This window comes from Pundamilia nyererei, unplaced genomic scaffold (genome assembly GCF_000239375.1).
Source record: "Pundamilia nyererei isolate P.nyererei 1_Seehausen unplaced genomic scaffold, PunNye1.0 scaffold00039, whole genome shotgun sequence".
NCBI classification, from domain to species: Eukaryota; Metazoa; Chordata; class Actinopteri; order Cichliformes; family Cichlidae; genus Pundamilia; species Pundamilia nyererei.
Window position 1 is genome coordinate 1684737 of NW_005187440.1, and position 16924 is coordinate 1701660.

Consider the following 16924-nt stretch of genomic DNA (forward strand, 5'->3'; position numbering starts at 1 on the left):
GTGGACAAACACTGCCGGGATGAGCCGGAGGCAAAATCCTTTATTTCAAGTGCACAGGTGGGAATAGCCAAATAATTTTCATAGAATAGCCTGTTGCATCTCTCCTTAATGTTAGCGAGGTGGGGCCCTGAAAAATTCATAAACTCACTCTCCTATTGAGAGACATTTCCCTCTCCATGCCCGTGGCTTGAAACCTTTGAAGTTTAAACCAGCACTCCTCTTTATGCATTTGTGTGTGGAATTTTTGCATTCAAGGGAAGAGGAAAGCGTAGAGGCAGACTTCTCTTGGTTGGAATGTGTTATCTGCGCCTGACTTTTCTCCCTGGAAATCCATTTGTTGAGGAGTAGAAGGGAGACTTTCACTGACCCCTGTACACCTTTCCCCCTGTCTACTGTTGATAATTAAAAGCAACGAATTGTGTGCAAGCGGTGTAACTCTTGGCCGTGAAATTTTGGTCACTTGCACTGCAGTGAAATTTACATTGCGAGATTCAGGTTGTAAGTTTGAGAGGTCAGTATTATTTTTTCTGTTTAGCTCAGAAAGTGAAGGGGGGTGAACGTTTAGTGCTCTGTGGGATTTATATGCAAATAGGTGTCTTAACGGTGCGGTCAGTATGTAAAGGATCTTTGGTTCTTCTCTCTCTTTTTTACTTTTGCCTTGAAACGAGTCTCAGATCATTATGCTAGCATATATGCATGCACGCTCTGTTCCCCAAAGTTTTCGTACTTATCTAAGCACTCTGTTTAAGGAATTTTTTTTAAATTATTATTTCTATCTCTGTAATACGTCACTGAGAGCAGATATGCCTAATATGGTCATCTCAGGCACACAGCTCTTGAACCAACCGCGTGCTGTTTGGACCTTCTGTTTGCAAGGGGCAGCCAATCAGAACAAATCTGGCTTAAAGGGAGTGTGATCTTAATGGTAAAGCTAAATTGTCGTTAAAATGAAGGACTGCCCCAGGGCCTGGCTTTAGATAAATTTAGCTTTTCTGGGGGAAACTATGAATCATGCAAAGCTATTCTTGTTCAATCCAAGACAAAAATTATGGAGCTGGAAATGAGCATATTAGTTCCACTATAAATATATTTCCCCTGTCACCTAGAATAATCTACAGAAGGACATAAAATTGTCAGAGTGGAGTATTATTGGGGGCTTGAAGTCAGTTTTTTTAAGGATTGAAAAATTTGTATTCTTGGTCTGTCACTGTTGTGACCTCGATCTTCCGATCTCTACGAACTGGATATTGCTTCACTTGTGTGCTGTGGGATTTGTGGGTGGTTGTTACAATGCTCTCCAATCGCTTGGTCTGGCCACTCTTGAAAAAGACGGCTTTATCTAGATGAGACATTTACTTCAATAATTAAAAAATACAATAATTACAATAGTTTAAAAAGTGATGGCGGTTGACTCTAAATATACAATCAAATGACAACTTAATGCTTCTTCTTCTCTACATTAATTTTTTGCGCCTGATTTTAGTTGAATCTTCAGCATAGGGTTTATTCTTCTATATTCCTCTCGGCACAATCTCGTCATAGCTTGTAATAAACGCTGTTGTATTCTGCAATGAGGGATCTTGTCCACGTAACAAGTCCAGCTCTGATCCCCTGATGGATCTCTTTAAAAATATGTAAGAGCCTCCTTTCATCTCAATTGTGGCCTTTAATCTTTTCATCCAGTGTCATCACAAACACTGAGGAGTGGCGTTACTTCAAAGCGCTAACCCGAACTCCTACCCCGCTGGAGGAAAACATGTTCCACTCGGAGCAGGGTGCTCCAGGTCCTAGGGTTTACCTCCGGCCCAAAGAGAGCCTCCACGTGCCCCTGAAATACCAAAGCTTCCTCTGCGACCACACCATGGCCCTTCAGGTATGGTGCAGAATAAAGGTGCACTCTCACAGCATGTTTTATAAAGTGTGAACTTGCTCTGTAAGGAAAAACCACATTCTTGGATTGGTAACTATTTCTGGCTGCAGGATGTTAGACAAAATTAGATATATTTTTTTTACTCAGTTGTTTTTCTTGAGTCCTTTAAATGTTTAGATTTGTCTTACAGTAAGAAGCAGTCACCACATTTTTATCACTACAGATGAACGATCAAAGTAACTTGTGTGAACCTATAAAAAAATCTTCTTTCATATACTGATCTCATGTCATTTAAAAAAAATGGGAGTAAGAGGTGGAGCATGATGAAAGTTTATGTAACAGTCGTATAAATGTCAGTACACCTCAAGGTTTCTGTAACCAAAGCCGACCTATTTCAAGGGCACGTTTTACACACATAAAACCAACCCAGTCTTTGTAGTTAATTTGATGCCAGAAGTACAGTTCAAAATAAATGTCATTTAGATTGGCTGCGCTCTTATCTTCTTCTAGATGAAGGTAGTTTTTAAACCCTTTGGTTATATTCTGCTTATCGTGATTGTATACAGTTTTCTTACTGGATGTGCAAATGCAATTTTTCTTTGTGCTCTTTTGCTATGTTTTTTTTGGGGTAGATGTTCATTTTTGATAACAAATGTGGGCTTCTTATCAAATCCTCACAGGGACCAAGCCTGAAGGCTACAGCCAGAGGTTCCCAGGTGGCCAAGAAGAATCTGTCCAATATTATTGCTGCCAAAACTATCAAGGTACAGAATGTGTTACTTATGCTTTAAACCATTTTTATATTATATATCTGAAGTCTTTTGCCTCTCAGTCCCTGATTTGTTTTTCTTCAGGCTGAATTTAAAGTGCAGAGTGCATCTGCTCTTCACTTTGCACTTTAATGTAAATGTTTCTCTGCCGTAACGCAAGCTTTAGAACTGAGATCTACACTTTTTCCCATATTTGGCTATATAAACTGATCATTTGATTCAGGTGAGCTGAGAAAGATGAAAGTGCCTTAAACGCGACATATATTATAAAGCTTGTGATTAGAGATGTACCGATCTGATATTAAGTATCGGTATCGGTCCGATACTGACCTAAATTACTGGATCGGATATCGGAGAGAAATAAAAAATGTAATCCGATCCATTAAATATCAAAAAAGCAGCTCACATAACTTGCGACATGGCGTAACTCGGCTAATAACCGAGCAGTGTGCGTCACGTGATAGAGCGGCGGTGGCATGCGAGATCTGTTGTCTGGTTCAGCATTTGGTGCCTCGCTACCAAACTGGCATTTCATCCCAAAGTTATCCCAGAGAGAAGTAAAGCAAGTGTGTAATCTCTAAATGTTTGTGAAGCATTCCAGCGTTAAGCTTGCCAACCGATATATGGAGCGACTGCCTCTTCTCTCTCCCTCCCTCTCCTGCTGCTACTTCAATCATGAAACTGATCAATGATCAGCTGATCGGCTTTTCTGTCAGTCCGTCTCTCTTGTTTGTTTATCGCCCACTTCGCGCCAGAAAGAGGAAACCAGCGGCTGACCAACAGCAGCACGTTTAAGATTGATAATCTGTTGTTAGAATTTATTTAATATTACTTTGTACACCACGATCTTTTTCTACTTAGCTGACGGCTGGTAACTGTGCAGGGGTGGATCTAGCAAAGTTTAGCCAGGGGGGCTGATAGGGCATGAACAGGGAAAAGGGGGAACAAAGACATACTTTTCTTATTCTCATTTAAAATGTCTAGTTTTTAATAATGAATTATCTCAATCTTACACCCAAAGTTTTAATCTGATGTAAAATGTATAGAAGTCCATTACTGTATATAGTAACTATTAAGTCTAATATACCCTAGTAAGCTAGTACTTTTGCCTTTGGGAAGGTACCATGTGTGCAGTCTGCAGTTCTGTAGAAGAAAGATGTTGAATCTATTTAAGAATTCTTGAAAAATAATTTATTTCTGTGCATTTTTCTTTTCACACTGCATCAAATTAAAGTTGATTACGTCGATTAAGCATCATGAGGTGGAGGGTGGGGGGTGGTTCCTTATTTTTATTTTTATTTTTTTGCTGGGAGTTTGCAACCCTATGAATTAGGTTGCTTACTCTTTAAAATACCAGAATAGGGAGGATGGAGTAGGTTTAAGTTTATTAGATTGATCAGTATTGCTGAACTATGAAATATTTTGGGTGCAGTGTATTTTTTGCATACAGGTATAACAGAATAGCTTTAGTGTTTGCTTGTTTTTTTAAACTGGAATTTGAACTTATACAAAATGCAGCAAGATATTAAAAAAACAGTTTTAATTAAAAAACACACTATATCGGATTTATATCGGTATCGGCCGATATCCAAATTTATGGTATTGGTATTGAACATAAAAAAGTGGTATCGTGCCATCTCTACTTGTGATTGCAGTTTAGTTGGGTTAACCTCCTGCTAGATCCCAAAGTCTAACAACATCCACTGTACCCGCACTCCCAGACAACTCTCTGAGGAGTGGCAGTGCACCGCCTCCTCCCTCCTCTCCTCTCCTATTCTTTCCTGCACAGTCACAGCACAGACACAAAGAACACTTTGAAGTGTCGACTATTAAAAAAGTTACGCTAGCCAGACAAAATTGTCAAGCAAAATTATATGCTGAAAATCACTTTTATCTTACTGAACATTGTTTATCTTCTCCAACTGGCAAATGTCAGGGTGGAGAGTTAAACTATCCCAGGCTAGACGACAGCTTGACACGTCTGGTTAATCTACTTTAAATGAACCATGCATATACAGTATTACTCTGAAGTTATTTGACAGTATTAAGAACTTATTCAGCTGTTTATAATATGTAAGACGGTTAGAGGAGGGAGAAACACTGTGAACAGGCTTGTTGGGCTGTACTATAGATAAGTCCTCCATATCACCACGTGAAAGAATATTCTTTGTGCTGCAGTTGTCACTAAAATTAAATGCTGTTTCTTATGGAATTCATTAAAACAAAACTTAAGGCTTCTTGTTAAATACTGGAGCTTAAATCTAACGTTATTGGAATGTAGCCTGAATGTGCTGAAAAACAATATATTCATCACCTCTCGCTAACCTGCAGGACCTTACAATAATCCTGTTGTTGGTGTAGAGTACAGTACCCAGAAGCTCTCACATTGCACAAGCTGATGAAATATTTGCCAGTCTGCCAAGCGTGCGTGTGTGTGTCTGCCTGCAGTTTGTGCGTATTGTGTGCCGGTGTCAGCACTGCTGCTCTGAGCAAAAATCCTGTCAGGAGGTCAAAGAGGTCGGGTCTGGATCAAATCTGTGTCCCGCTAAAACTGACAAGTCCCAACAGCAGCGCTGTCAGGATGCCAGCTTTGGCACGGCTGTCAGTCAGCACACATCACCAGAGCCAGATATGGGCCGCTCTTGTAGGTCAGCATTAGCCTGCAAATCTGACGCATCAACGATTTGGACAGCTGCTGTGTGTTTAATGACCAGATTGTGGGAAGTTAACTTCAGAGTGTAGGGCATTCCTCGTAGCTGAAATTTGAGTCTGTTTTAATCAGTTGCTGTAGTGTTCCTTTATTTATTTATTTATTTTGTAATCTTTTTTTTAATTCTAGCACAGCAGGTGGGAATGCAGGAGGTGGGACAGAAACCATTTTTTAAAAGTTTTTAGTTGTTACCTGGGGTGATGCATTAGAATGTAACACATTATTGTGACTGAATTCAGTAATCACTTAACAGTTATTGATCAAAATATTTGGCTTGTGCTATTCAAGTTCTTTCAATCACCCGACCTTATTTTGTGGTAGAGGTTGGCTAAAAATATCAGGATGGTTTATAACCTTTCAGAAATGGAAATCTTTGCAACAAAGTCGACAAATCTATCAGATCTATCAGTCTTTCAGATAGACTGATAGATCTGATAGATGTCAATGACAGACATTATGGGACTCCGGTGATCCACGGTGAGAGCCATTAGCCACAGATAGAGATAACTCAGAGCAGTGGTAAATCTTCCTTTACCTCAAGAGCTCATCTACAGCTCATCCAGGAGGTCACAAAATAACCAAGAACAACATCTAAAGAGCAGCAGACCTCATTTTTCTCAGTTAAGATAGAGTTCATGATTCAACAATAAGAAAGAGACTGTGCAAAAATGGCTTCCATGGAAGAGTTAAAGGTGAAAACTGCTGACCGAAAAGAAAATCTTGATGATCTCCAAGACTTTTGGGAACTAATAGAGTAATCAGACAAAAGCTGAACTTTTGGAAGGTTTGCACATCATTACATCTGGCAAAAAACTAACACAGAATTTCATAAAAAGAGCACAAAAGAAATGCCATACCAACAGTCAAACATGGTGGTGGTAGTGTGATGGCCTGGACCTGCTTTGCTGCTTCAGGACGCCTTGTTGTAATTGATGGAACCATGAATTTTGCTCTCTGCTCTCTGTTCATGCCCTGCAGCTCAAGTATACAAGTCCACCTCTGATTGGACCTAAAAAACTAAAATGAAGGTTTTTAAGTGGCGTAGTCCTGATTAAAATCAGATTGAAGTGTTTTTGAGTGTTCTTAAACAGGCTGTTCATGCTTGAAAATCCTTCAACGTGGCTGAATTAAAACAATTCTGCAAAGAAGAGTTGGGCCAAAATTCCTCCACAGAGATGTAAAAGACTCATTACCGGTTATCATAAATGTTCGATTGCAGTTCTTCCTGCCAAGAACCACTCTTTAGGTTTATGGGCAATTACCTTTTCACAAAGGGCCAGGTAGGGTTGGATAACTTTTTTTCTCTTAATAAATGACATCATCCTTTAAAACTGAATTTTGCATTTATTCAGGTTATCTTTGTCTGATATTATTGTTTGATGATATGAAACACTTAAGTGTGACAAATACAAAGACTGTACCCTCCTCTTGTCATATGACTCTACTGTCTCTGAACTGGATAAGTGGTTAAGAGAATAGATGGTTGGATTATCAGACCTACAGTTTGTGGTCCGGCAGCTATAGCAGAAACTGTCTCCGACAGTGAAGTCACAGCAGCACACACTAGTTTTCCTAAAATATGACGCTTTGTGAGCAGAAATGAGCAATTCCAGTGTGTTTTCATATGCCGCTCTGATGTATATGCCAGTTATCATATATAACCGTGCAGAATGACTACATGTGTATGAACACATTTGTGTTGATTCAAACAACTCCTGGGGGCTATGTTAATGCAGCAATCTTCAAAGCACATTCAGTCAGTCTGTGGGGGTTTCAGCAGTCAGATTGCAAGCAACTTTTATATTCTAGTGTACAGCTTTCTCCATCATCATAATACTCTCTGGTGAATTTTCATATAAAGTTTCCCCAAGGCTGTTTTTAAAAAGCCTGTATATGTTGTTTAGAAATGAACTGCTTCAGGAAGAAAACATAGCACACAGAGAGAAATCAGGAGGAAAAAGCCCTGTTGAACTAATGAAACCAGTTTGTGCTGTTACTACCTAGTATACACGACCTGGCTATTAATTCCAGTAAGAAATCTGGCAGCGCAGGAGCCCTAGAGGTTTTAAATCAGTCTATTTAACTAATCTTGTTTGGAAGAGAAAATGATTATGTTGAAAGTATTTGCTGTAGCCTGGTTAACTTTGACTTACACAACTACTAGTGAACTTTCCAAAACTTCAGTTGTTTACTTTTAGATTTACCTCTAAACACTAGAACGCGATAGATGAAAGATATGTATTCCTGCTACACAGATTTGTTTTACCAAAGTTTTTCTACGTGTAGTTTTTTTTGTTTCCAGTACTGGATACCTTCTTTAAATTTCCAGAAACCCCTCTGGTCAAACTGCACAACTTACCATGCATGTAATGTATTTGCAATGCGAGGTAGTAACTTGAAGCTTCTAATGAATTTTAAACTACCTTATGATGCAAAACCTGTTTTAATGCACTGAATATCAGACTATCAGGTGAGGAAGTGACATGCTGCTAATAATGCTGAATTTTCACTTTATCTCCACAGGTTACTTTCAAAGCAGAAGATGGAAAGCCAATGGCCATCTGCCAAGTGAATGTGGAGCCAACGCCCCATGTCGTTGACCAGACTTTCCGACTTTACCACCCCGAGCTCTGTTTCCTTAAAAAGGCCATCCGCCTGCCAGTCTGGCACGACCCTGCAGGTTGTACAGATTACCCTGGCTATCCCCCATGAGCCAAGTATTCCTCGTCCTTCAACTCATATTTCTTGCTTTCTGAACTGTGCTTAAATTAGTCATTTGCATATATTCCAGTTTTAATCAATATATCAAATGAAGATTAAAATATACATTCAGTTCTCATACTGACTTACTCTCCTGTGTGAGCATAAATGTGAATCACATGTTCACACGCACAAGGCGAAAACAATTTTGACAGCTTATGTGGGAAATGGGAATGAGTAATGTATTCTGCCTTCACTTTATTATGTTTTTACTAAATATCAACAGAAACAACTTTTCAATATCAGTGCAGTTTCTGTCAACAAAAAGGGTAATAAGAAGAGAGAAGTATCTGGATGCAGAGCAGGAAATGAAAAGCAAGAAATAAAAGTTTAAAATCAAGAAAATGTTTGATTGGCTTTTATGACTGGCTTGATGTTCTGAACTATAATAAAAACAATTTATAGTAAATAGTAAATTGATCTTATATTTGTTTTTTCCTGCCTCTTGTTGGGAAAACCAGCTATCAACCCAGATGCTCATGTTTCTGTGCGCTGCAGTGACCCTAACATCATCTGCCAAACAAGGATGCTGGTGAGTGAATGACATTGGATTTAATTCCTTCTGCAATTAACATACAAATATTAACAGGGTTAATTACTGAACTGATAACTGTTTGGGAGGGAAAGCACTTTATTCTAGCTGCACTGGTCTCTTTGTGTGTTGTCCTCCCTGAGTGTGACCGCATAGATAAACAGCCAGCCAAACTTCTTTTCAAGAGCCATTAAAGTGAGCGTGCTTGCTCCTTTAATGGCTTCATTCACAGCAATCACATCAAACTGACATCACTGAATTGGAGTGAAACCATAAAGACACACACAAACAACAACAACCTCTTATTAGGTTGTCATGTAATCCTCAGGTAAATATTGTTAAGTGCTAACACAGGAAACTACAAGGTAAGTATCCTATAGGTATACAATCTAATATTTACACATTGGAAAATAAGCAGGTCAAAGGCAAACATATGTCTGCATCATTATCTCAGAGACTTCAACAAATCAAGCTACTGCATACTGACAGTGTGAGGATAAAGGCCATCTCATCTCATCATCTCATCTCAAAATGTCACAAAACCATCATCAGCCAGTTCTGTTTGAAGAATTGGATTCAACATAAAGTCTAATTCTTTGAGCTTCCTTCTGACATGTTTGTCTCTTTTTTACAAAACGTAATCAGGACAGAACTCTAGCTCATTTTTGATAGATTACAAGCTCTTTTGATAGAAGAAAAGGCTTGCCCTTGTGTCGTGCCTTTACACTATTGTAGTGCCAATGTGGGGTCTTTTTTATTTTTGCCTTTTATTCCCCTCTACTCTTCCACCTTTTATCTGTTTCTATCTGTAGGCACCAGGAGAACCTCAAGATGTGTACTTGAAAGTGCCAGGGAGTCCCAGTCCACACATAAAAATGTTCTTTGTAATGGTTTTCACGTATGTATTATTTACTGGCCAGACACACACACACACACACACACACACACACACACACACGCGCGCGCACAGAGCTTAGCCTGAAGAAGCATTCATCTTTGCAATAATTAAATTGTTCATGCAGGCTTGAATCAATTAACTAATCAGACTGAGGTTTCATGCTCTGGCTGCCTGCAGTTCCACAGTCCATCGTCCAGTTTGCCTAATCTCCATCAGGATTATGCACACCTTGTTTTTAATGTGATATACAAATACTTGTTTTCTATTAAATATCAGAGAGCTGTCGTTTAACTCTGAGGACATGAATATAAAAGCATTTTGCCTCGTTTCACATGATTTCATTGTTTTCCTCATTTTCCTCTGTCACTTAGTGGAAATGATGGATTGCATCATGCATATGCTCATTCACATGCACTCTTTCACACAATATACAATCCTAACCACAGATATGTGCATAGCACTACTAATGGTACTAATGGTTATGTTTAGAACAGGAGTGTCAAACATAAGGACCAGGGGCCAGAATTGGCTCAGCAAAGACTCCAATCTGATCCTCTGGACAGCTTTGGAAAAATTTTCAGCCGTGCATAAAGTAATATACAGTATAAACAATTAAATGGCAGAAATGAAACATTATATTTTTGGTTCATTGAGAAAACATTAGCTACCAGAACCTGCACTTTGTTGTCTTATGATAAGATATCTCAGGGATTAAATGTGTAGTTAAACGTCTTTTTGCTGACACAAAGGCTCATTCGTCCGGCCCACTTAAGATCAAAGTAGGCCGTGTGTGGCCCTCGATGTAAGATTAGTTTGACATCTGTGGTTTAGAATCTTTATATTACAACGTGCTTCCATCAAGAAGAACACATACTGTATAGCTAATTTATTTTACTAATAAAATATATTGCAGAAGACACATTGCTTCTTCATTTCATGTCTAATACTGTCCTCTAATACTGCAGTATAAACCAGTCCCAAGTGCTGTAACACAGTCATTTGGCCCCCTTGCATTAGTGGTTGAGCATTTTTTAAATTTTTCACCCAAGTGTCGAGCAGCCAACCCGATTACCAGCAAATTACACGCAAATACATTTGTGAATTTGATCTGGATTTGATTTCTAACATTTAAAAAAAATATCTGACGATATCACTGTGAAAATATTTTAGCTTCAACCCTCCAGATGACGTGTTTGCCCTCAAAACCCCATATCACTTGAATCCTATTCCAAATAACCACAAACGCTTTATGAGAGCTGTTGTCTCAGAGCAGACCTGAGTAGGTGACTGCATCGCCTCCCACTCTGAGTCAGCTAGGGCCACTGAGACTGAATTCCTTTCATCTCAGCAGTGTGAGGATGATGTTGATGGCTCTGCTTATTAAAATGCTAGCACAGCCGTAGATCAGCCCTCCTCATCTCTTACCCCGTGCTGCACCGGCTGCATCTCCAGGGGGCCTTAGTTTAATTGTTCTTGATGATGTTTTTCCTCTGTAGTGATAAGTGGATGGCAGCGCCCTCCCAGATCTGGCAGATTTACGTGCACTTCCTGGAGCGTGTGGACGTCAGCTGTGTGACTGGCCAGCGGAGCTGTCAGTCACTCGTTCTGAGGGGAACGCAGGCTATCCGTAAGGTCAAGTGTTTCTCATCACACCCCGGCGAGATTGAGGTACGATTGTCACTAAACGCACTATTTTGAAATAGTAAACAATGTGCACATGTTCTCTGCAGCGTGGGATTCAGGCCTCTATCAAGATTTAAAGATTCATTAAAACTAAAATCAACTCACATGTCTTCTAGTGAAGTCATTATTTTATTAACCTGAGATTAAAAAAAAAAAAGTGAAGAAAAATGTTTTAAAGTTCAATTCAATTCAATTCAATTTTATTTATATAGCGCCAAATCACAACATAAGTCGCCTCAAGGGCTCATTAAACAGAGCTAATAGTGATAGACGCCGAAAGTTTGGAGAAAATTAAATATCTGATTAAACTTTATGCTCATGATATCAGTTATGCAATTCTTCTATCAATATCTTATCACCATTCATACTATTTCTTTTAAGCGAGGAAAATGTTCAACCTTGTCTGTCATTTCTGTATGCACTCTGAGATGTCAAATGAAAGGAAAAAAAAAAAGAGAACCCCCCACACGCTGGAAAGAACGCCCGGCATGGTGGGTAACGAGGAGTATGTATTACCACCATTAACTTATGCAAGCGTCGATGAAAGTATGGGGAATTATAACAATTATTGGACCTGAAATAGGAACCAGATGCCAGGAATAGTTCACTTAGTGAAACCCCCACGAATACTTGTCCTTGACCTTCAAGAACCGTTAGCATTAAGGAATCAACTGATGGTGGGCTCTTACTACATTAAATATGGGAAGTAAATAGGATGGTGGGTACTTGGTATATCTTAACTAGTGAGAGGTGTGATCGGTCTTAAACTATCGTTCAGTAATTAATAAATAATTATTGGAGAATATTCAGTTATGGTTTATGTACCCCTAAGTTAAAATGTTGTTGACAAATATGTGGGCCTTCGTGAGCATAAAAAGTGGGCTTTTTATGCTCATTTCACACTGCATATTTTTATTCTTAGATTCTACTAAAGCACCTTTGAATGATTCACTCCTCAAAAGACTTTGTATTTACTCTATACCTGGCCTTGGTGCAACCCCTGTGTTCATTTTCTCTCTGAAACAAGCTGTTTTAGCTCCCATCCCCTTTAGTTTAAGTCGCCTTTCTTCTGATTGGCTGTCCGTTACAAAAAAATAATGTAGTAACAACACTTTTTAAAAAAAAAAAAAGCAGGTCGGTAAAGCTCTTTTGTGCCACTTGTCTAATAGACAAACTGACCCTCTTCTGTAGCTCAGATCTTGTGTGCATCACAACCATTGCAGTAGAAAATTGTTGCTTTGTGGCAGATGTGTGAAGTGAAAGAAAAGTAACATGTTTTTTTGCTTTTTTGGATGACAGCTGCCCTTTAAGTGCTGGAGCATCGTGCTCCTGCTGATGTTGTTCTGACTCTCTGTTAGTCAACTGGATTTTGGATGGGGTCTTGCTTCCCTTAGGCTTTATGTGGGTCCCTTTAGGATCCTGTTGCACTTAATGTTTAAAATTAATTTTTGCACATTGGGCTCATTTAGTTCCATCGGTCCGGTTTTGGTTTTAGACCCACGAAGACCTCTAGTGGAGAGCTCCGTTCAATTCTTTATGAGTCCCAGGAATCTAGTTATTTAATCCAGCGTTCATAGCACTTCAGCTGAATATATAATTCTTGTTTTGAGTCAAGTTGAAAAGAGATCAAGAGCATGCAACCAGCAGTAGTAGTCTGAGGTGATGAACTATGCGTTACACCCTCTCTACCACCCGTACACATTCCCTGTCCTGTCACTCTCTGTTTCCCCCGCCACTTAACGTTAGCTTGTGGTTCAGAGACTGGAGCAGCATCTTAGTCATCAAGGGTGCTTGGGTCTGGATGCATTTTTTATATGTGAAAGTGGCATGTTCGAACTAAAATGAGGCTTTTACTGTATTGTGTTCTTTTTCAATTGGACAAAATCCGACTGATGCAGACGACACTCAACATACAGGACAAAAAAAAAAATGCATAAATCTCACTTATCTAAAAAAAATGTTGAGGGATTTATTCTTGACAAATGATCTTTTTATCGTGAGCAATTTTGAAGTTGCTCATCTAAAGTGATTTAATGCAAATTGTTCTCTTAGCATCAAAAGGAAAAAAATGGAAGCAATTCCTTCCCTTATAATACCTCCAGTTTAATATTTGAATCATTGTCAAGAACATGCAAATGCAGATTGACAGCATAATAGGTCTTTTTATGGGGTTTCATTTCATTTTATTAGGTTCCCTCGTTACTTCCTGTCTTCATGCCAGATCATGTCGGGACCCAGTTTGATACAATTTGAAAAAAATTAGCAGTGGCTTTTATGCACTCTGAACATGTGAAAATATGCTCCAGGAGTGTCACATTGCCCTCTATTTTTAATAGATTGTTTCTTATTCATAACTGAGTACAAGAGTAGAGGGAGCATGACAATACTTCTTCCTCAGAGTTGGAATAAAAGGGCATTTTATAGCATTCATGGAGAAAAAAAGAGAAGTGATAGACTGTCACAACCACCACGGGTGCATACAGTATGACCCAAACATGTTTTACCTTTAGAAATAGGGTACTGGCTGAAAAAGCGACAGATGTATTTTTTAAAGATTTCGGCGTACGCATGAGCAGCTGCTTTGATCTGACTCGCGGCAGGTTAGCTCACAGTGGAATGCATTGGAGGAGTTCTATAAAGCAGGATAAAGCTCAGCGTCAGTGAATAGCTTTGCTTTTCTCAACAGATTGAAAAGGAGCTGCACAGTAAATCTCATTCCCACATTCTTATTTCTGTCACTTTCCTGCCTCTACTTCTCTCATTTCATTGTCTGCCTCCCCCCTTTTTTTATTGAACCTCATTCACCCTTTCTCTCACCCACTCTCCTTTAATCTGCACACTTCCTTTACCTTCCTCTGACTCTGTTAAGCATCTTTTCCATTAATTCTGTCCCTCTTCCATTTCTTATTAAATGCATCTCTTCTCTTTGAACACTGTCACATTCTTTTTGTCACTTGGTCGACACATTTCTCAGTCCACTTGCCAAACCCAATAAACTTTAATGGCCTTTGCCTTCTTTTTAGGTGGACCCAGCGGGTGTGTTTGTTTTGCCTCCTGCAGCAGTGCAGGAGCTCCAGCTGAAGGTGCAGCCATGGCAGGCTGGCAGCCGCTTTCTGTACGTGAACGCGGTAGATGTGGAGCAGCAGCGGCTGGTCACCGCGTGGCTGCTCTGTCTCAATGTTCACCGTCCTGTGCTGTCCAAGGTAGGACCCTAAAAAAATCTTGTGTTTTTATCGTTTCCTCATATGGGTATCGGCCATCATTATCCAGTGGGGCACATTTGGCAACCTGGGTTTTTACCCTTTTCTTCACTGTGTCAGCAGCAGCAGCAGCAGCAGAACAGTGTGTTAAATACAGTTCCAGGTGTCTGTTTGAAAGCCAAACACTACAGCACGAAAGCGTCAGATTTGCAGACCTGCTCATCACACCGCTCTGCTGCAAATGTGGTTGATGTGTTAATTAAAGGTCTCCCTTGAACTTGAGCGCTCCCCCTCCCAGTCATTAAAGGACAATGTTTTAATCATTTTTGCACTGCTGTTGGTTAAATAACAAAAAGCATTTCTCTGAAAAAAGCACTAGCTAAAGCTAGAAGCTTGATTCTGCTTAAAGGTAACATGCTAACCCTTCCCAGGCACCTACAGGAGCTCAGTCATTCATCTTTTTCGAAAAGCAGGAAAGTGTCTACCAAGCAGCTAGCTGCCTAGCTTGGTAACTTGTACGGCAATAATCTACCACAATATCAATACAATAAAAGTGTTTGTGCCACCTAGTTTTGTCTCACCAGTGTTGTAGAGTATATTTCATTATCAACCTTTTTGGGATTTGGGATTTTCCAACTCTTTGGACTCTCCTGCTCTGTACTCGTAACATTAGCATTGTGAGCACTGTGTGCATTTAGTCAATGACCTAAATTTGCCTTTCAAATGTGTTCCTTATGCAACAGTGTTGTGTTAATAAACTGCATTATGGTTGCCTCTCATTTTATCATCACTTTGTGAAGCTCTAGTGATTTAAAAGGGAACCCCCAATTTTACATAACACTGGGAGTAATACTGCCTGTGCGGAAAGAAGATTACCAGCTATCATCTGCAGCTTTCCAGCAGGGGTAACCATTACTAACCTAACACACCACAATCTACCAGCAAACTGGCTTTGGCTCTGAAGGATTCTGGACATGCGTTTGAAGGATATCAGTGTATGAAATAAAAAATATATTTAAGAGGAAGACAGAAGATTTGACATCATGATTTCATTTTTATAGTACTTGTATTTGTAACAGATTCAATACTTGAATCATCCGGGTTACTTCCCAAGGCCAGCTCAACATTCCCAATCCCTTTATAAAGAGCAGCAGACCAGTGCTTAGATCCAATTGTCTTTAATAATGCTCTTCTCTGCCTTTCTCAATCAAATGTCTAATCAATTGACTGTGTACCTAACTGGCTGACTGGATTATGCTTTATGCATTATAGGTAAAGTACTAAATTCTTCTTTTGCCTGTTGTGTACAGAACATATTTCTTATGCACTACACAGCAGAAATATACATTTAATCAAATGAAATCAATTTAAGTTGATCAAATATCCACTTCTCCTAAAATGCTAAACAATCAAGTGATTGACAACAATCACATTTTCTCTGACAACAAAACAAAGAAAATGTAATGCTTAAAGGGTATTGCAGTGGTTATTTATCATCTCACATTACATAAAGTTATCTTGCTTTAAGTCAGGGATTGCCAAACATTACTTTAAAACCATGAAATAAGCATCTGAAGCCAGTCTTGGCCATAGGATGGCTGCATGTCTTCCCTGTGTGGTGACCTATCTAGGTTGGATTCCCAGCTGTCAAAGAGTGAGAGGCAGGGCACAACCTGGACTGGTTGCCAGTCTATTGCAGGGCTAACACAGAGAGACAGACTCACGTTTACACTTATAGCCAATTTAGAATTGACAGTTAAGCTAATGAGCATGACCTGTGGGTGGAAGCTGGGGTACATGGAAAGGACCCATGTAGGCACAGAAAAAACATGAAAATTCGGCATAGAAAGCCACCAGACAGTTGTTGAATTCAAATCCAGGATCTTCTTGCTGTCAGGTGTATGCCAACCACTGTAGGAAAGTATTTCTTTCAGTGGACATCCCTTTACAGATGCTCATTAGTGGTAGTGGTAGTGTAGTGGTTAACACATTTGCATTAAATGCAAAAGATCCCTGGTTTGAGATTGGCAGGAACACAAACCCAGCTTTAAGGGGTCATAGGCTAGCGTACTCTTAGTGCCAGTACCAAGACTGGATAAAAGTGAGGGAAGCACCAGGTGTAAAATCTGTGCCAAATGAAACATGCGGATCCATCCACTGTGGCCGCTGTACAAATGCTCATTACACCAGTTCACAGGCAGCCAGCTTATCCTGCCAGCTTTGTACCATTACTTTGAAGTATCAAATCACATTCAGATCACACTTACAAACTGTTCAAGTTCATTTACTCTTGCAGTTTCACTGTAGGCAGCCATGGGCTTCCTTTTGTTGGATACTTCATCAAATCATCTGGTGCACTTGGATGAATCCTGCAGTTTTCTCAGCTCTTGTTTTCAGACGTTTCAATCCCTCCCTCATTCCTCTGTGCCCAAGAAGGTTTGATGCTATAACGTGTGTGTGTGTGTGTGTGTGTGTGTGTGTGTGTGTGTGTGTGTGTGTGT

General features: G+C 39.6%; 1 protein-coding gene across 3 annotated transcripts in view; it reads left to right on the top strand.

Annotated features, from left to right (window-relative positions):
* Positions 1-16924, top strand: part of nphp4 (nephronophthisis 4) — a 173745-nt gene that overhangs the window by 153335 nt on the left and 3486 nt on the right. For all 3 annotated transcript variants that reach the window (XM_013910278.1, XM_005730733.1, XM_005730732.1), the window contains exons 22-28: positions 1684-1873; positions 2551-2634; positions 7874-8030; positions 8572-8642; positions 9455-9540; positions 11037-11208; positions 14247-14426. In XM_013910278.1, coding sequence (XP_013765732.1) covers positions 1684-1873; positions 2551-2634; positions 7874-8030; positions 8572-8642; positions 9455-9540; positions 11037-11208; positions 14247-14426 — 940 coding nt within the window. The remainder of the gene's footprint in view (positions 1-1683; positions 1874-2550; positions 2635-7873; positions 8031-8571; positions 8643-9454; positions 9541-11036; positions 11209-14246; positions 14427-16924) is intronic.